This window comes from Heterocephalus glaber, unplaced genomic scaffold (genome assembly GCF_053883595.1).
Source record: "Heterocephalus glaber isolate CG9 unplaced genomic scaffold, H.glaber_assembly_v1.0 deba00001662, whole genome shotgun sequence".
In the NCBI taxonomy this organism is placed as follows: Eukaryota; Metazoa; Chordata; class Mammalia; order Rodentia; family Bathyergidae; genus Heterocephalus; species Heterocephalus glaber.
Genome location: NW_028258403.1, coordinates 12,868,223 through 12,889,333, shown reverse-complemented (window position 1 = coordinate 12,889,333; position 21,111 = coordinate 12,868,223). Strand labels below are relative to the sequence as shown.

Below are 21,111 nucleotides of genomic sequence, written 5' to 3'. Positions count from 1 at the left end.
ATATTTAAACTCTGAAGTGATAATTTAGAAATTATAAAATAAAATTTCCACTTAAATCTGAAAGTCTTTTTGAGGATTATCTTATACCCTATCTTTCTGTATGCTAATATCTTTACTTGATAAAAAGGACCAAACCACAAAATTACCAATCGTGAGTCCAATACTTGTGTCTCAGTCAAAGGGAAAAATAGTTTTAGTCTAATCAACAATTACAATCCAGCCTGCATGAAGCAATTCTACTGAACTTAAGAGTTCTCAGGTGTCTATTTTTTCACTCTTCCTCTATTGTGTCTCCAGTTGCTACACTGCTCACATTTGAAGCTTCACTTTCTCCTGCTTGTTAAGTAGGGCAAATGTGCAAAGTTTCTTCACATTTGCTGGGTAACCATAAACTTGCTAGTGCTATTTAATTGGTACCACTAGATCTTCCAACATTTCCCAGATGTTTCAAAAATTCACCACAATTCATATCTTTAAGTTAACCACCTTTCTAGTGTTTGCCTTTCTAAAAGTTAAATTTTATTGGGAAAGTTAAATCTCTAATGCCTAAATTTTATGGGCCAAAAAAGAGAGTTCTGACACTTGGTACTGGAGGGAGTGACGGAACATACAAAAGAGAATGTGGAGTAAGAAGGAAGACAAACAGCAAAAAATAAATCTTCTTCTGATTAGTAATTTTGTCTCTGACTCAGTCCCTAAAAGCAAACAATAAAAAGTATCAGGCTAAGAGGCTAACCATTAACACCTAATTTTATAGGTTCTATCCTATTTTTGCAAAAATTTATGCTGTCAAATTAATGCTGCCTTCATATAGGTAGAATGGGCAATCGGCTTCCACAGATACTACGGGATCTGTTAAAAGGGGTATGACTGCCTTCTGAGAGCGAAGTTCCATTTCAGTTTGTAAGGGAACAGGGAAGAGGACTCTTAGGAAGCAAACCATCACAAAACTAACTAGAAGGATCCTGATTTCAGGAATAATCACAGCTTCTTGACATTTTTAATGTTGAAGCTGGTAATTCTACTCTCATTTCACAATTCAAATTCTGCTATTCTAAATTTTAAATGCCATCAAGTAACATTTACTTCATTTGTAATAGCTAAAACTTGGAAACAGCCCAATTGCCCATCAACTGGAGCTTGGATAAAGAAGATGTGGTTTTTTTTTTTTAATAAAATGGAGTACTACTCAGCCATAAAGGATGAGAAACTAGAGACATTTATAGCTAAGTGGATGCACATTGAGGCTATACTCTTAAGTGAAATAAATAGGACGCACATGTGTAAATACTGAATAGTTTCTCTGGTGTGAAAAACTAAAAGTGTAAATAAGTATCAAAATGTATAATTGATAATGTAAAATAGGAAGAAAAGGTCTAAAGGGGAAGGGGGAGTGGGAGGGGTAAGGGAAAGGAAAGAAGGGAAAAGAAAAAATACGAGAAAAAGAAAAAATGGAAACAAATATATATGACATATATATAAAGTCTTTATCTTTAATTTCATTGAAATGTTTCTTGCTTTTGGAGAATTTCAAAGAAAAAAACCAATAATGAACAGGTGAGAAAAAATACAAAAAAATTAACTGAAATAAACTAGTAAGGAATGATTCTTATTCATAAGGAATCACCATGAGAAGCCTTTACTTTGTTCTTGGGAGGCATTTAAAAGTATGTAATTTAAAGAAACTTCAATTTTCATACTTTTCATATACTGGACATATAAAGCATACCTATGACAGTTGGGGCTGCCAGACTTTAATTGTGACAGCAATGAAGAATTATAGCTTTTATATATATGAAATCTAAGAAAGACTTACAAGGAAATTAACATTTAATACGCAAAAGGCAGAGAAAAAAACAATGATAACAATGTATTTATTCACATTGCCAGTTACTTGATCACCTGTTCCATAACTACTGATTCCGGGGAAAGAAAAGAACCTCTGGGCCCCAAAGAGATGACTCAAAATAGATCAACTTTACTTATCCAGGACTCTTGGATTAACTTACTCTTAACTTTATTTATAAATTTAACTATGCTTGAGTCTTTTATTTTCTAGTTCACAGAAGATCAGAGGAAAGAGACTAGAATAAAAAGTGTAGGAGCTATACATGGAAAAAAATCATAGTACGATAAAGTTATGAAGTTATACCCTGTAACCAAGAGAAAAAAAGAAAACTATTAGAAGACTGACTGAGACCATTCAGGAAAGGGGAGCAAAAACTACATCAAAACTGATGTACCAAATGACAACTCAGTTTCCAAGTTAAATAGCAAGTACTACTTAGGAAATATGATTTTATTTCTATTTTGAAAAAAAGATTGAAATTAAAAATTTTATGCTTAAAGATTTTATGTTTGAGCAATTTTGAAAATCTATCACCCAATCCCCAATGTTGCTGGCCAATGAAACACTACCAGTCTTTCCATCTTTGCTCCCACATAATTACTAAAATTAATGCAATGAACATCTCATCCCTAATAGCTGGATTCCTTTTATCCAACTTAATACTTTCTTCTATTAGGTTCCCTTTTCACAATAATCAACTGAACTTGTAATACTGAAATATAATAATCTTAAGCAATTAGATATTGCTAGCCAATAAGAAGAGAATTTTACAAACTCCCATTACTTGTGATTTTCCTGAGAAAACTGGTTAGGTGATGATTATCTGCAGGTGAATTTGCTGAGTTGATAGTTTAGAGGTAATACTGACAGCCTGGCATATAAAACAGTATCAAAAATATTTTGGTCAGTTACCTAATCCTTATTTATATATGTATCTGCAAACAGATAAGCTTGATCATCCCAACTTTCTGCGTATCAAAAGGTATGCAGAAAGAGAAGAAAATAAAAATATACATTTAAATATGTAACTTACCTCATCACTTTCAGGCTGCGAAAACACAACTGGCTGGCCTGTATCTGAAGCTTCCCTTATACTGAGATGTAATGGAATGTCTCCTAAAAGAGCCCAAGAGATATCAGTTAATACCAGAAGAGTCATCTCAAAATTTGAGCAATGGAAATAAAATCTGAACTCATTCAAATTAAATTGAGTTATGACTACCCTCAATTTGCTAAATCTCTGGAAAAGGAATTTCAAATGAAAATTAAGGGACAAAATATTCCACTTGAGGATGACTACATATATATGCATGTAAGCTAGCAGATAAGAGATGAGGCTTCTGGATTTATTCTTCACTGGAGGTCTTCCAGCAATGAATGGCTTGGAAGACATTTGTAAGAGATTTTCTCTTATAATATCTGATATAGATATATCGTGCCATGTAGCAAGAGAAAACTAAAGAGGAAAGGATGCAGAAGCATAGTCCAAAAAAAGTACAACAAAGTCATCTTCTTAATCTTGGCAGATAAGTGAGCTAAGAGAACAGTTTAAAAGTAGGCCATACCTGTTATCTGAACTATCTGCCTATTCAACAAACGCAATTATTTCCCCTTACTATTTACTAATTTATGTTACTTTATATGTAACTTGTGCATTTGATAAGTTTTCAGGAAGTACTTAAATATGAACCTCCAATATTACAGGCTAACATTGGTGAGGTTGTGCATTTTTCCTAAGGATATCTTTCTATTAGGTGATGGAATGTAAGAGTGAAATGGTTCCATCATCCTACACCCGCTTTCTACTCCACCATCACAAATGAAGTCATTCAAAGACTGAGATTTAAAATGCAATAAATGGAGCCTTAAGTACTTGTCATAGTACTCAGCATTCTCACAACCACTCCAAATCTATGCAAAGGTTATTGAAATATGTGTGGGTTTTATATAAATAAGTCATTCAGCACCCTGCCAGGCAATGTAAATAATGGAAAAGAAGCATATGCTGCAAAAATATTACAATTTATTATAAAGTAGATGTCAGAGGGACAGATATTTCATGCTCCTGTTGTCAGCAAATTTTTCCATCTTAACTCATTTTTCCTTAATGTCTAATAGCCAATGAAAAAATACATGAATATTTCATTAACCATTTAAAAATTAGCTTTCCAGTAAATTTGATGTCTATTCTATAGATCAACTTAAGACTGTAGGAAATTGTCACAGGGACAGACATAGTATAATAAATGATAGAAAATGCTCAGAAACCCATAAATATCTCTTTCTTTCCTCTCCTTGCTTCCTCTCTCTCCTCCCCACTTCTCTTTTGTGCTGAGAATGAAATCAAGGGGTTCACACATGCTAGACAAGCATTCAGCTACATTCCTAGGCTCAAGTTTTTCCTCTTGGTTTATGAACTGCCATCGCAATAAGGAATCCTGAATGACATCTTTTCTACTGCAGAAATGGAAGTAAAACAGGTAAACACTTCTTTACATAGCCACCTACTAACACTGTTTCTGCCTTCCAAAGACTTCCAGAAGAACAGACTATGAAAGGGGGGAAAAAAACACTTGTTAGAAAACAGAAGAGGGGTCACAGGCCAAGAGTCATATCTAGAGAAGAGGAATGGCATAAAGAGTGATAAGGACCAGTTCAGGCATGAAAAGTGTCTCCGAGGAGCCATCTCTGAAAGAGGTGAGGAAACATTTCAGATACGAAATAGGTTAAAGAAAGAGATGGCCCGAGATTTTAACTACTGAGTATAAACTCTCCCTGGAGGTAAATATGGACAAGGTTCTGAAGAGCCATTTTACCAAACAGTCATTTAAAACACAACCCAAAGGATAAATATAAATTCAGCGGCTGCCAGGAAGTTGGTACAGGACAAATGAGGGTTCTTAGGGGATTTAAACAGCTAAAGGCCTTAGCTGGGAGAACTCTCCCTGATTTCAGTTTCTCTTTTCCAATTCTAGCCATATCATAATTGGATTCCCTAGTCTAGTTCATGGGAGACACATCTGGGACACTGCGATTATATTAAAAGGAGGAGATGAGTCCCAAGTTGGAACTATATAAATTACTTTACCCATAACACTGTTTGACACAGCAGTCTATGGTACTATTCAGTTTTTGTGATTAGTAATTAGTGTTTCTAATATATTTTCAGGGAACTGTACATTTGTGAACTATTGGTTGAAATATAACTTCCAAATATGAGAGTACCTCTCTACAAGATGTTTCAAATTCTAAATAAATGACTTACAAAATTGTACTACTCATTTATAAGTTAGGAAATTACAATACTGTAAGCATAATTCAATAATGCCATTATAATTACCCATTTACTTTATTATATAAGTGAATGTCAATCTATTATGTTATTATGCAGATTTGGATAATTGAACTTTCTAGGTTAGTTAAATGAAAAACAGTTGCAGAATATAATTAGTGGCTATAATTATAGCAATGTATCAAAATATATCATTAGTATTCACCTGATATTGTAATTTCTGCTGTAGTACAAATGCATAGCAATAATACATTTAACTTTTAGAAATTTAATTACAATAATGTTTTGAAATTCTTTGATCTCCAAGGGATCTTAATTTTTTAATTATTTAAAACTAATAATTCACTCTGTGTGGCTCCTATTCAGCATCTAACCATCTGCTCTTGTCCAGAACATAAAGTCATTCACAAAAAACATGTTTTCTAAAAAGTCCATTAAGTTGCTGTGGGTTTCTGAAAAATCACATTTCATCAAAAAAAACCTGTATTTCATCTACACCTGTTTATACAAACATATTTTTGTCCAACTTAGTAACCAAATTGATGACTGTCATTTAAAATATGGCTTCAAATAACTTAGACCACAAATGTGGGTTCAACATACTTAGACCACAAAACTCTCTTCTCAAATTTAATTTATAGGCAGTTTTTATTTAAAGTTGGGATTATTATCATAGTTGGCAAGAAAGACCTATTTTAAAAAGCCAAAGAAAGGTAAACACATAGAATGGCACTATACTAACATAATTTACATGACAAAACCCAAAGCAACAAATTGAGATACTCTTTATCATCAAGCTTATCTCCACTCTCTCTTCTGCAACTTCCACTGTAAAAGAACATCATACGGTCTTACCCAGAACATTAAGATCAAGGGTCTGTGCCAGCCTCTCTGCACCATCAGCACCAAAAATATGAGTTTTGTGTTTACATTTTGGACACTGAAAAACACTCATATTCTGGATAAGGCCAAGAACCTAAAATAATAAAAATAATATTGAAATTAAAATAAAATCACACCAGGTCTCAATACGTCACTTCAGCACGTTTTACAGTGTATCTAGTAGATGGTGATATAATGATGAGTTATGGTCTCTGTTCTTAAGGAACTCACAAGTTAGTGAGAGATCAAGACATAGGTACTTAACTTTAATATAGTGATAAATGCTACAAAGAGATGAGTAAACAGCAACCAAAAATAAGAGGAACCTTGAGTTGTCCTTGAAGGGGGTGAGGCCCACACCAGAAAATGCAGACAAAAGGAAGAACACAAGCAATGCAGCAAAACAAAAGTATCTGGGCTGCAACCCTGTGGGTGGTCAAGGCAGAAAGATTGTTTGGTAAGGAAAGTTAGGGTCAGATGGTAAGGTGCTAAGTGCTATCCATGTATCTGAGATTTTCTTGTTCAGACACAGGAAAGCACAAAGGTTTTTAAAGCTGAAAAGAAGGTATCAAAGAGGTAGTGCTACACAGATGTGCGTGGTAGAAACTTGCTGAAGGTAATACCGAGAAAGGGCAGAAAGAGAGGAAAATAGTTAAGAGGTCAACTATGGACAAAGCCTCATGGTCACTACGAGGCTAAATAAAAAGCAAAATAAAAAAGAGATAGCAGAAAATAAGGAGTTAGATCTTTTGACAAAAAGAAGGAGACCAAGAGATGGTGGGAAGAGGGCAGGAGGGGTGGGGAAGGGGCTGAAAAAAGAGTTAAGATATGTTACGTACTATAGCAACTCCCTGTGAGGAATGCAATCATTATGTACTGCAAAATTTACTAATCAAAAAATAAAAATCGAAAACTAGCTAACATATACTGAGTGCCTATTGTATATCACATACTAGAATAAAGTGCTTTAAAAGTACTATATTATTAAAAAAAAAAGTACTATCTTATTTGTTTCTCATAAGAATTTTAGTAGATGGGTAGTTTATCATACCCATTCTATAGCTGAGGAAATGGACAGTGCTAGCAAATGACTGAATTTCAGCTCCTATTAGAATGTTTTTGCTTAAAACAAAATTTCTGTATCTTCTATCCAAAATAGTTCCTTAATTAACATTATTAGTCAGTAGTCTCATTGAATAAATATACTGGCTCTGCAAATATAATCTGTATTCATGTTCCTTTTAATTGGACTTTCTTACTGATGAGAAGCAGTGACTCTCTTCTAAAATAAAAAATGCAGAACACCACCATCAGAGGTTTCGATAACAATGCCTCTATCATCCTATCAACTCCACCATAAGATGATCACTGTAGACTACTGGAACATTTGCATTTTAAATGAAGAATAGCACTGACAGTTCATAATAAAACACAGACAAGAAGGTGTTAAAATTAGTTATTCTTTTGAAAACAGTAACAGAAAAAATCTAAGGTTGCCTACAACACATGTAAATGAAGACAAACAGTGAAGGACATGAATATGTAGCAAAGCATTTTCTAAGCATTTAATATATACCCTTTTACTGATGTAACATATCACAAAAAATAAGTCAGACTGTTTTGGTAATTCAGTACCATTTCCAAAAGTGCTAGAAGAAAAACATGGCTTTAATATCACAGAGCTTATTTGTTTATTTACTATGTCTATATAATACATTCATTGCTTGGGCAGTTTTACTGCCATTTATGTTAAATGTTATACATACCCTGACTGCAGGGCTTTCAACTTAAACATAACAAATATCACTCAATAAGTGAGAACAGTGAAAATATTTAAAGGATGGGAACATCTTGGTGAGGGTGTATTTCAATTTAGAGAGAACAGAAAAGCATTCTTACCTTGGAATCACTGGGACCCTCCTAGACACAGAGGCATGGAGCAAGAGTGAACATGCAGTTTTGGGTGATTTACTTATTACCAAATTGTTCGCTATGGACTATATAAATATATTGTCTATACAGACTACATAAATGTCACAGACATAAAAACTATAATCAAGCAATACAGTGCTCTTATTAATATATGCCAGGATCTGGATAAACACAAGGGATAGCATACAATGGGAAGCAAAAGGCTTGATGGTTGCCTCCTTGGAGTGTGCACACTAATGGGAGAAATGAACTGAATGAAAAACACACTTTTCTGGAAGCAAATTAGTGGGTATTATGAGAGAGTAGAACAGAGAGAACTCTATTCTAGAAGACAGAGGAGGTTTACTAAGGAAAGATTTAGGGCAATCAGGCAAATGTGAGAGAAAAATCAGGCAAAAACAAGGAGAAGGGGAAGAAAAATACTCAATATGGAAGTAGGGAGCACATGTCTCCTTTCAAGAAACTGAAAGGTCAGTCTGAGGCCATGGTATGAATGAGGTATGGTATGAATGGCATGAGATGAGGCCGAAAAGGGAGGGCTTGTAGGCAACATTCAGGTATTGGGGTTATATATAGTGTGAAGCAAGGTCATTAAATGGCTTTCAGTAGAGAGGCCACTCTGTTACAACTATAGTTGTAGTAGACTCATTGTTCACAGTTCAATTCAGAGGTTTTTAAAAAACAACACAAAATAATAGAAAAAACTAAAAGGATTTGTCTTTGTTGTTTATTTTCTTAGACAAATATAAATTCGGGGCTGTGTTCTTCAAAATCAATCATGAGAGAAGTGCTCATTTTTAGTACTGTCTAAAATATATTCAGTTGGAAGGTAACTATCTGTATGTTCAAAAGTCAGAGGTTTTGTCAAAAAAGCTTGGCTGTATTACTGATAATATGTGACTCCTTTCAGTTTAAGGACAAATGCTCTAATATTGCTTCCCATGTCACCTTGAGTAAACTAATTCCACTTAACTCTAGAATTTCCTCATCTTAAGAACTTCTAACACATGTACTACTTTGCTTGATTTGAAAAAAAATTTTGGTTATAATATAACACAACAGAGCCCACCACAGATCTATAATGAAAGTTACTGATTTATAATTGAGATGACAATACATGTTAACTGAATATTCAAATGGAAAATAATTGATCTTAACCAATTACTCACCCCATACAGAAAAATTGGTGCCAGGTAGACACAGAGCAAAATGTGAAAGGTAAAATAATTATACTCTTAGGCCAGGGATTTAGCTCAGTGGTACAGCGCACAGCGCCTGCCTTGCAAGTGCAAAGACCTGAGTTCGATCCCCAGTACCAAAAAAATAAATAAATAAAATAATAATAATAATAATACTCTTGAAGAAAATAGGTGAATAGGCCAGGGATTTAGCTCAGTAGTTCCGCCACCTGCCTCGCAAGCGCAGCACAGCTCAAGGACCAGAGTTCGATCCCCGGAACCAAAAGAAAAAAAAAAGAAAATAGGTGAATATACTTATAACCTTAGAGGCAGAAAAGATTTTTCTAGCATAACATGAAGAAGCACTAAGCTTAAACTTCAGATATTTTTATTAAATAGGATTTCATTAAAATTAAGAAATTAATCAAAAGATATCACTAAGAGAGTGAAAAGGCAAGCTATCTGGCAAGAGATGATTTCTTGTTCATGGATTAGCAGAATTAATACTGTTACAATGGCCGTATTACCAAAACAATCTCCAGATTCAATGCAACTTCCTCAAAATGCTAATGATATTCTTCACAGAACTAGAAAAAAAATCCCCTAAAATTCATATGGAAATATAAAAGACATAAAATTGTAAATTAATCCTAAGCAAAAAGAGCAAGGCTGGAGATATAATACCCAATTTCAAATCATTCTACAAAGCTAGAACAAAACAAACAAACAAACAAACACCACACACACAGCATGGTACTGGCATAAAAAATAGAAGTATAGACCCAAGGAATAGAGGACACAGAAACTACAGCCATATTCCTGACAAAGGAGTCAAAAACATATCTGGGAGAAAAGATAGCCTCTTTAACAAATGTTATTGGAAAACCTGGATATCCATATGTAGAAGATTGAAACTAGATCCCTATCTCACATCCTCTATAAATATCAATTAAAAATGGATCAAAGACCTAGGTATAAGACCTGAAACTTTGAAACTGCTAAAGGAAAACATAGGGGAAACAGCTGAAGCTGTAGGCATAGGGAAAGACTTCAAAAATAGGATCCCCAACAGCACAGGAAATGACAGCAAGAATCAACAAATTGGACTATATCAAATTGAAAAGTTTCTGCACTGCAAGTGAGACAATAACTAAATAGCCTACAGAATGGCAGAAAATCTTTGCCAGCTTCTCTTCTGGCAGGGGATTACATCTAGAATATATAAAGAACTCAAAAAACAACAGCAACCCCCCCCCCCATACCCCCATCAATGAATGGGCAAATGTATTGAACAAACACATCTCAAAAGAAGGGCAAATGGCCAATAAGCAGATTTTAAAAGTGCATCATCATTAGCCACTAGGGAAATGTAAATCAAACAACATTGAGATTCTACCTCATGCCAGTCAGAACGGCTATCATCAAGAATACAAACAACAACAACAACAAAAACCAAAACAAAAACCACCAGAATAAAACAAAACAATAAATGCTCGTGAGGATGCTTCTATATTGTTGGGGAGAATGTTAATTAGTAAAGCCACTATGAAAATCAATATGGATACTTCTCAAAAAACTATAACTAGAACTACCATATGACCCAGCTATACCACTCCTTGGTAAAAGAATTAAACTGAGCATACTATAGAGATACCTGCACACCCATGTTCATAATAGCTAAGCCTAGGTGCCCATTAACAGATGAATGAATAAAGAAAATGTGGTATACAGACATGATTTTGCTATCAAAATTATGATTTGCCATTTCAGAAAAATGGATAGAACTGGAAATTACCATGTTAAGTAAAATGCTGAAGACTCAGAAAGACAGTTATCATGTTTTCCCTAATACTGTGTGTGAAATCTTAAAAAGATGACATGAAAGTAGAAGGGAGACTATTATTAGACAAGAGGAAAGAAATAAGTGGGAGGAGAAGAGGGTATAAGGGAGGCCACTGGGAGGTGGACACAATAAAAATATTCACATGTACAAAAATACCACATTGAAACCCTGTATTTTATAAAGTTAATAGGTACTAATTAAAATATATATTAAAATAATTCCTGTTGATTCTTTTTAACTTTTATATGGATGTCATGCTGAAACGACATTTTGAATATACTGCATTAAATATAGTAAACCAATTTCACTTGCTTATTTTTATTTTTACTTTTAAAATATGCTACTGAAATCTTTAAAATTAAATTTGTGACTCACATATATCCATTGGATATTGCTGCTCTGGACAAAGTCTGAACACAGAATCTTTTTTGGTAGTCATCCTATCTAATATTTTAAAGTCCTAAAGATGTACAAAAATATTTTATCAGGTTCTGAAGTTTATTATAAATATTTGAAAACACTAAACAAAAATGAAACATTTACTTTCAAAAATACACAGGACAGATAAACTATCAAGTTTCTTTGCTTTTGGTTGACATCACATCAACCAAGTGTGTTAACACTGATAATTTCATTCAGTATAGAAGCTCATATGCAGATTTATATGTATATAATATTTATATATTTTATCTTTAAAGAATAAATTAGTCATTAATATTAGCTGGGTAAAATCTAAAAAGTGTGAGTACAGTACTAAAAACCTTAGAAACTACTACTCTTATTTATCTAAGAGCGATCTTCTCTAATCATTGAAATTTTGAATGGTGGAAACCAGTGTAATAGGGAAGAACATTAGAATATCTATATTTCAATTTTGGCCATAAAAATTTCTCTCTTAAGTAGGCAAGACCTCATATCTACATGACGCTTGTCAAAAAAAACCTTGTATCTTGTGAGTACTTTATATGTTGTTAAGCTGTTTGTGTTTATTGCAGATCTATTGTGTTTATCCTTTGATAGCAGAAACATTGGAAAACAGGGGCTTTGCTATAGCTTAATTTACACAATGCTATTGAGATGCAGCTGTAAGCATGCTCAATCATTTTTTAATGCCTCATCAAAGTATAAGCTCCTTTTTTTCTTTTTACCTCAGCTAGTTTTACTGAAAGAAAACAAACATCAGATACCATAAACATTTCACATATTATTCTTGTTATTCCAATCCATCACTGGCTCAGAAGGGTAGCCCCTTTATTAACTTTTTAAAAATTGACTCTCTTGAAATTTCAACATTACTCTGAATATTGGATTTTTGTGTCGAAATGTATTGAATTAAGCAGGCTCAAAAGGCCTCAATTTTAATTTCTTCTTGGCATTAAACCCAGATTCAAGTAACAAGCAAGATTTTCAAGCTACTATATAATCCAATTTCTCAAGGTTACAATCAGGTTAAATGCTTGCTGATTGGGACCTGTCAGAAGGATTAAAATCTATGTTTTAAGGAAAAGTGAGGAGAAAAAGCTCATTGTTAACTCACTGTTAAGTAGAGAATGAATAATAATAACTGAAATGCATTAGATTCATAAATGTCTTTCAATTTTCCATTAGTCTTGAACCAGTTTTGCTATACACTTGAAACATGTATACAGATACTATAATTTTCAAAAATGAGATGGGTGTTCTTGTTTTATTTCTTCGAAGAAATATTCTGACACAGAAAGAACAATGAATGGGTAAGCCCGTGTCCACATTCCTCTCATAGACCAAGTCAGTAGCTGTGAGCCCATGATGGGCAACTCAACTTCTCTACTATACTTTGAATTCTTAATCTCTAAAATGAGAAATTATAATGATTTCTAAAGTCTGGCACTATAAAAATTACATTCAGAGCTATCATTTATAGTTACTATGTCCTAAGGTTATGCTAAGTACCAGATATATAAACTCACTGAACTGGCATAATGACCAGTAGGATGGGTATTACCCTATTTCATGGAAGGGAACCCTGACACTAGATTGTTTGCTAAAGATCACATGGTAAATAACAAAGCCAAAATTCAAACTACCTAGGGCATCAGTTTATTTGTGGAAGTTACCAAATAAAATGAGAATGAATGGACTAGAGAATGTTGTGCATGGAGTTAGGTGGCCTGAGAAAATGGCAAGTCAATATAGTTTTGTAGAGCAATTTGACTTAATAATCAAGAGCACAATTACAGGGCAGGTCTTATCTGAACCATCATCTTGTCGCTAGGCACAACAGTCAAGTTTTAGACTTCATCCTCTTCTCCAAGTTTCTGGACAAGGAACTCCTGGTCCCCTTCACCCTCAGCATACTTCCTTCGATTCAAAACAGAAGCCATGGACTCTGTAATGTCTTGTATCTAGGTGTGCCCTTCAAAGCCTCCTGTACTCATAGGTGGGGCTTTTCAAAGGTGGCTAGATCTAGGATGTATGAATATAGATTAAGGGTATGTGATAACTAAATTGGTTTAGTATAATTCTGTATGTGGATAATGGAAGGCTCACTCTGGGTGTGGGTGGCACCAATCAATAGGCTTGTAGCTTAAACAGAATAAAAGGGGGTAAAAAAAGAATAAAAGAGAAAGGGAAGCTCAATACTGCTGCTTCACTGCCTCCTGCCTGCCATGTTATATGGACTATTTCTCCTCTTGCTATGCCCCTTTGCCATGCCATCCTGGCTTGGAGCCAACTGACTATGGACTGAAATCTCCACAAACTGTGAGCTAAAATGAACTTTTCCTCCTTTAACTTATGGGTATTAGATATTTTGTTCCATCAATGTGAAGACAGATCTTTAACTCCTCCACATTTTCAATCCATTAGTTTTCCTCTGGCTTTACTTATCCACCTGAACAATCAAAACTCAAGGATGAGCAAATATGATAAAGACACCTCTTATATCCATTGAAGTGCTAACCTGTGGTAGTCCACGATGGCCACAATACTAAGACTCAACTCTGAATCATCCACAGAAGCCGCAATTAAGAATGTGGGATTCAGGGGCTGCGGTTATAGCTCAGTGAAACAGTGCTTGCCTAGCATGTACAAAGCCCTGGTTTGATTCTCAGTACTAAAAAAAAAAAAATGTGGGCTGTTAAAAGAAGCAGACTTCTTGGGACAGGAGACCAGAAGATGCCCCACTAAACAAATGGATAGCTTTGTATGAGTTTATCAACCACAACATGGGGGAAATAAAGTTCTCTACTTTACTGGGTTGATGAGTCTAATTCATGTAAGTCACATAGTATTCTAGTTTGCATGACTTCTGAGGGGATCTTGTGGAAAGACACAGTTGAGCATATATTTTTAGTTTCTTAGATATAATTATGGCAGAGATGCAGAATGCTATATAGTCTTATAAAGGTTATCACTAAAAAAGTCATTCTTCTAAAAATGGTAAAATTAACCAATTGTGAAGAAGGAAGCCACATGTGATACGTCATATGTAAACCACTCAAATGTATTCCTAAAAAAAGTATTTAAATAGCACCTTGCAAAGCCTCCAAAGAAAATACTAAAAGATTCTTTATATCTGTAATAGTCTGTTTTTCATTGCTATAACAAAATACCTGAGCTGGGCTAACATAAAAAAGAGGTTTATTTAGTTCACAGCGATTAAAGAGCATGACACCAGCAACATCCTGGGCATGACAAAGGCCTCATGGTACATGGCAAGAGCTTGTGGAAGAGGGAGAGATTACCTTGCCAAACTAGGAGGCAGCGACTCATTCAGGGGTCAAGTTTGCTCTTATAACTCACTCTCATGAGAGCTCAAGGCTCCCATCACACCTTCGAAGAGCATCCTTCCAAAGGCCAAAGGACCTCCCACGAGGACCTCCCACCTCCTGCCTCTCAAATAATCCACCACTTCACTGAGGGCCAAGCCTCAAACACATGAACCTTTGGGGGACAAAAAACATCTAAACCATAGAAACATCAAAGGTAAAAAAATTTCCCAGAGAATCAAGTGAGACCACGTGATAATCAGAGGAAAAATATGCTCAAGGATGAAAAAGAGAGAATAAATGTATCATCTGCCTTCATTTTCAGGTAAGATTGTCTTTTTCTAATTTTTATTGTGGGTAGGCCAAAAAATTAGGTAAAATAAGACAAACTAGATGTTAAAAAAGCTCTGTGATCAGCATCACAAACACATGAGTTCTAAAGCCATTCAAAGGTGAAGATGTGGAACTTTTGGTTCAAAAAAATAATGTATTGCCATAAATAATTACTTTGCCAGAAAAATAACAAACCACAATCCTCATTTCCAAGAAGGTGTTCCACATAGCAACTTGTGGGATCTTTGGTAATGGAAAATGTCAAAAAAATATTGATAGCAATCATATACTTGAGGCTCGAAGATAACCTAATTTTTAAGGAATATAATCAGTCTTTAAAAGAGATGAGAGAAATATAATCATTAACCTTTATAAATACTAAAAAGTTCTATAGTAGGATTTTGCTTTCTTTTTCAGTAGAAAAAGTAAACCACAGAAAAAAATAAAATTTCTCTGTCTGTCTCTCTCTCTCTAGTTATTTACAAGGCTGAAATAGTTAAAGAATTTTCAGAATTATTTATTTGGAAATAAATAAGTTCAGTAACCAGCCCTAGGCTTTAAGCTATATATTTGCTGCAAGACAAAGAAAAGATCCATGACTGAGAACCTAACCTCTTATTTCTAGTGTCATCCTAGGCAGAAAACCAGCTGTAAGTAGGTTTATTAATGGCAACATAACTCTCAAAATTATGCTGAATTCTGTTTCTTTGATTTGAACCTCACTACCTAATGTAATCAACTGCTAAGCCTGTCAAGACTTCCTTCAAAATATCAGGTATGTTCAATTCTCCCTTCCATGTTCACCGTCATTCTAAATCAGACTTTCACTGCCTATCACCTACATCAGTTTTTCCAACTTTTTAGACTGTTTTCCTGGTAAGAGAAATATTTTACATCTTGATCAATACAAATGTACATACATGCATGTTCATACTGATACAAAATCTTTATAAAATAAGGCTTTCTCTTCCTAAGAGCAATTTACCCTGATACTGTATTGATTTTCAAACTATTGGTGGGTCACAACCTGCAGTGTGAATAACTCTGACCACTGGAAATCCTTTCTACTGTCTCCATGCTCTTCTGGTGCCTGTCATTTCTATTTGTCTTCGCCAGATGAACACTCCCCGACCCTTGAGCCTTCGAGGCAGGCACATGCTACTGAGCTAAATCCTCAGCCCCAGAACAAGACTTTTTAAAGCTCCATCCTAATTATGTCTACTTCCTATTCACCATTTCTTATGGATTCCCCTTATAATCTTAAGAAGAAAATTCCTTGGCCTCACAAAGACACGCCCAGATATATATTACCTTAACTACAGATGAACTGAATAATCCTGGACATAATTTGTGTTTTCTTGATTTTTTTCTGATTGAATTCCCACCTTCTCTAGTCCATAGTTCTACCTAGTAAAATCCTACTCCATTCATTCAGCCAGTGTGTATTGAGTGAGCAGCTACATGTTTCAGGCAGTGTGAGAGGAAGGTGATCCCTACATTTGCAGTATGGTGCTGTAAACGTAAAAGTACTGACAAACGTGATTAACAGTTACAAAAGGAAAAATGCAATGTGACTGGATGTAGGACAGGAAAGGTTCACCAAGTGTTATGGTTTCTATTTAGATGTACCCCTAAAGCCTCATGCGGATGAGACGGGGTTTTCTTCTTCTGTGGTAGCTGAATCTGGAATATGTAATGCTGGTATTAAGGGCATGTGATTACTAAATCATACCTGTGAATGACTGGTTTGACACCGCCCTAATCCCTGTAATCCAAATGGGATAAAAGGGGCAGAAAGATGCTGTTAAGCTCTTTTGTTCTTTTGCTACCTTGTGGGTGCCATGAACTGTTTCTCCTCTGTGATGCCCCTCTGCCATGTGCCACCCTGCCTTGGAGCCAGCCAATTATGGACTGAAACCTCTACAAACTGTGAGCTTTCCTCTTTTACTTTGGGTGTCAGATATTTTGTCTCAGCAACAAGAGTTTTCTTAACCAACACACCAAGTTAACAGTACTATGACAAGTGTCCCAGAGGAAAAGCTCTTTAAGTACCAAAGGGCAAAAAAGGATTTACCGGGTGTAAAATGATCTCAGGGAGGAAAATGGCATGCCTAGGGTTCTGAGGAAAGAAATGGTATTTAGAAAAGTCAAAGAAGTACAAGAAGACCAGTTTGGTCGTAGCAGAGAAAATGTGAGTGAGAGCAGCTCATGAACCTGGGGAAAACGGAACAGCAGATCACAGATGGTATTACATTCTAGATCAAAGTGTTGATCACACCTGTATCTGGCAGGTATGTGAGCATTTAAGGATGTTTATGGCATGTTTTTTTGCCATCCAGTAACATGTTCTTCTGTAAATACTGATAGGTAAAACTGCTATGGGATATGAGCCAAAGTAGATAAATGTACAAATAGTTCACAGAAAGGATTATTAACTTTTCCTGGCATGTTGAGGAAAGCTTCCTAGGGGAAGTAATGCCTGAGCAGAAATCTGAAAAATGAGTTTAAGTTCCCTGAGCGGACAGTAACCTATCAGGCAAAGGATCACCATGTAAAATTATAGGGACATAAAAAAAAATCATGGCTTTTCCATGCAGTCATCCTGATAGTCCAGAAGAGAAGGTATTTTTGCTGTCTTCAGAACTGAAAGTAAATACTTGAATAAAGAGGCTTCATCTTTTTTGGAGGTATTTTTTTTGGTACCAGGGATCGAACTCGGGACTTTGCGCTTTTGAGGCAGGCAGCAGAACCACTGAGCTAAATCCCTGGTCCTGCTTCATCTTTTTTAAAAATCATCAATGGAAGGGTATCATAGTACTTAAAGCACTCAATATCAGTAAATATATATTTGTGGAATACATAACTATTTGTGGAATTAAAATTAAGTGATCCCTTATGTGATGAAGGAATACAGAAAATATACCTTAAGATTCTTCAGGAACTGAAAAGGAGATTACCAAAGAAAGAAGGGATGGATAGTAAAATTCCTGTGACACAAAAACTCAATGATTGGGGCAGGGCACCAAATCAAGGTGCCTGGAACGCCCCTGTAAAAGGAGGTAACAAAAATGAGTGAGAATGACACAGCATATAACCTACTCATTATTAAAAATGTTTAAAACCAAACATTTTCATTATTTAAAAAGTCTACCTACACCTACAAAGATATTTCAGTCAGAGAATGAAAAATTTTATAGTTCATCTCTTCCTTTCCCTATCTATGCTCAGAATGTTAAATCATTTAAATTAACTTCAAAATGTTCTTGCAGATGTTACTAAACTCTGTCCATACCAATGAATGCCAATGATGTCATTGTTTCCATAGTAACTAATGCACTTCAAAAGGGGGGAAAATAGAGAACAAGACTTAAAAACCAAGGAGGGAAAATGGAATAAAGTGAAATACAGCAAAACATCTCCTTTGCATTTATGGAACACTAATTTCAAACATTTTATTATTACTTAGACTGAGGATTTTAAGAGCCAGAGGGATCTCAGAAGTCATCAAATCCACTTCTCACTTATGACTGAAACTCCCTTTTCAATGTAGCTTACTATGGCTGTCAAACTGCATACAGAGCTCATGGCTAGAAAGTTCTCACTCACTGACTCACAAGCATTACTGAGTATCTGTGCAGCCTGGAGGGCAAATAATTTTTAAAAGTGGGGGGGGGGGAAGAGAGCTATTCTCAAGATATAAGAACAGTCTAGAGAAAAATCTGTCAGAACAGTAAGAGATTATCTGGCTCTTAATTAAAGGGCTACAGGTAAGTAAAAATAACATCTGACCTAAAAGGTATACCTGTTGAATTTGGCAGCTATCATCATTAGACTCTCAAATAACAAAGTCTGGTAGTTTAGTAGGGCCTGCCCTTGTTGCTACCTCAGATGACAACTTCAGTTGAAATGACCTGTCGGCATACAAAATAATATTATCTAGGGGGGTAAAATAAGAACAAGTTCTAACTCCTGCTCCTTTTAAAATTTTTTCCCTTAAGGGTTTCATGGTGCTTTAGAGTAAGCTAGTTATACCTCTATCCTCACCTTACAGAATGAGGAGTTGAGCATTCACTTACATGCAGACACAATGGCTATTATCCTGACCTTCAAGTGGTCTTAACAGGCCAGCCTTGTTATCTAATTTCTAACAGAAAGAAGAATTTAGATTACTTGTTAACTCAGTGTCATAATTTGATAGCTAGCCCTCTCTTTAATAAATCTTTTGCTGATTTATATTTTAAAACTTTACATAATAAGTAGCCAATCAAGTTATCTGGGTAGGTATTACTTGTGTCTAGTTTATCTTGGAGGATATAATATGAAGTCACAGTGCTTAAACTAGGTACTTCAGAGAAAAAGCATTCTGTCTGAGGTGGCCATTTGGTTTAAAAATTTTCCAAGGTAGGGCCAGGGATTTAGCTCAGTGGCTCCGCCGCTTGCCTTGCAAGTGCAAGGACCGGAGTTCGATCCCTGATACCAAAAAAAAAAAAAAGAAGAAGAAGAAAAATCCTGTGGACCGGGGAGTTAGCTCAGTGGTTTCCCTGCCACCTGCTGTGCAAGCGCAAGGACTCAAGTTCGATCCCCAGTACCAAAAAAAAAAAAAAGAGAGAGAAAAATTTTCCAAGCTAAAAAAATCAAAACACAGACAACAGTTCCTATACTACTTACTAATCACAATTTTAACTGCTAGTGAATGAGCCCTTCACTTCTTTCTTTTTCTTCTGCCCAACAAGGCATAAAACCCAGGACCTAATGCATCTAGGTAAGCACTCTACCACTGAGCTCTATCCTTAGTTATGAATTCTTTTCACATGAAAACAAGTACAAATGAACAGTCTGTGGTGGAGAAAATGAGGAAAAATTATGAGACTCCTGAAGCTAGTCCATGGGCTGAAGTTTAGGGAGCTCTGGCCTATAAACTCTAAAATCTGTCCTTGAATTAAGCAAGGCCACTAGAGAGCCACATACACGTTGGCCTTGTACTGAAATACTTATTCTACTTGTCCTCTGTCACAATTCCCCTTGCTTTTGTTGAGGCATACTAGAAGGAAACACCATCTATTTCCTGTAAAGAAAGTGATGACAGTGTGTCCAATACATATATAGTTTCTTTTTTTCTGAGAACCTAGCAAAGATATGTCTCTGGTTTCAGCTTTCTTTCTCTTGTGTATCCAAGAGAAAATTGGCTGCTAGAAAATTTATGGCATACCACTGGCATGTATTTAAGTTCCTTAATAGCATGCAATTTGTTGACTGACTTTACTTATGACTCCATCTGGCTTTAATTATTGTCTATTTTTAAAATATTTTACTTTGTTTTATTTTGTCATATGGTATGGAAAATCCTGCAATACCTTTTAGAAGAAGCTGGGTTATCAATGGGTTAATATGCCAGAGGACAAAAGGAAAAAAGTAATCTTTTAAAATCTATTTTTGCACAATTCAAGTTTATTTACCTAAATAATTTCCTAAAAGAATTTTTTTTTTTTTGGTCAGTGATAGTTACAAGTGTTTGAAAGAGGAAGCACTTCTTAAGAAAGCTCATACCTGAACAAGTTTCAGAACTCTTTTGCATTAATATGTAGACATGTTTCTACCTAGTGCGTTTTTAAAGTAACCATAAAGATGAACAAGGAATTTCACAAAGATTTCAGCACAGGAGTAAATAACTTGCTTCTTCTCTTAGAAGAGTTTCATATTTTTCAGTGTTGAAGCTGTAAATACTTACAGGTACATGGACTTTGCGAAACATTTCAGCACCCTTGTGTGCATCCATTAGTGCAATGTCCTGGGGTGTGGAGACAATCACAGCACCTAGCCAAAAGATAAATAAAATGATGCTACCTTTAAATTCTTTATTAAAAGAGTGCTTCCAATATTATTGTTGTTCACATGCTCATCTACTATATTAGCTAATTCATATACATTTTACATAAATGAGTAAGAGCGATAAGGAAATGTCTACTTTGCTCTTAGCTACCTTTGACCTCTCATTTCTAAAACAACAATTGATTTATCCATGATTCAAGATCAAAATTGGATAAAAGGACTAT

General features: G+C 35.1%; 1 protein-coding gene across 10 annotated transcripts in view; it reads right to left on the bottom strand.

Annotated features, from left to right (window-relative positions):
* Positions 1–21,111, bottom strand: part of Nubpl (NUBP iron-sulfur cluster assembly factor, mitochondrial) — a 256,602-nt gene that overhangs the window by 13,038 nt on the left and 222,453 nt on the right. For all 10 annotated transcript variants that reach the window (XR_002389119.2, XM_087197254.1, XM_087197253.1 and 7 more), the window contains 3 exons: positions 20,787–20,872; positions 5,997–6,117; positions 2,883–2,965 (listed from right to left, as the gene is read on the bottom strand). Coding sequence is in view for 9 of the 10 variants with exons in the window: in XM_087197254.1 (XP_087053380.1) it covers positions 2,883–2,965; positions 5,997–6,117; positions 20,787–20,872 (290 nt within the window). In the remaining variant the exon portion in view is untranslated. The remainder of the gene's footprint in view (positions 1–2,882; positions 2,966–5,996; positions 6,118–20,786; positions 20,873–21,111) is intronic.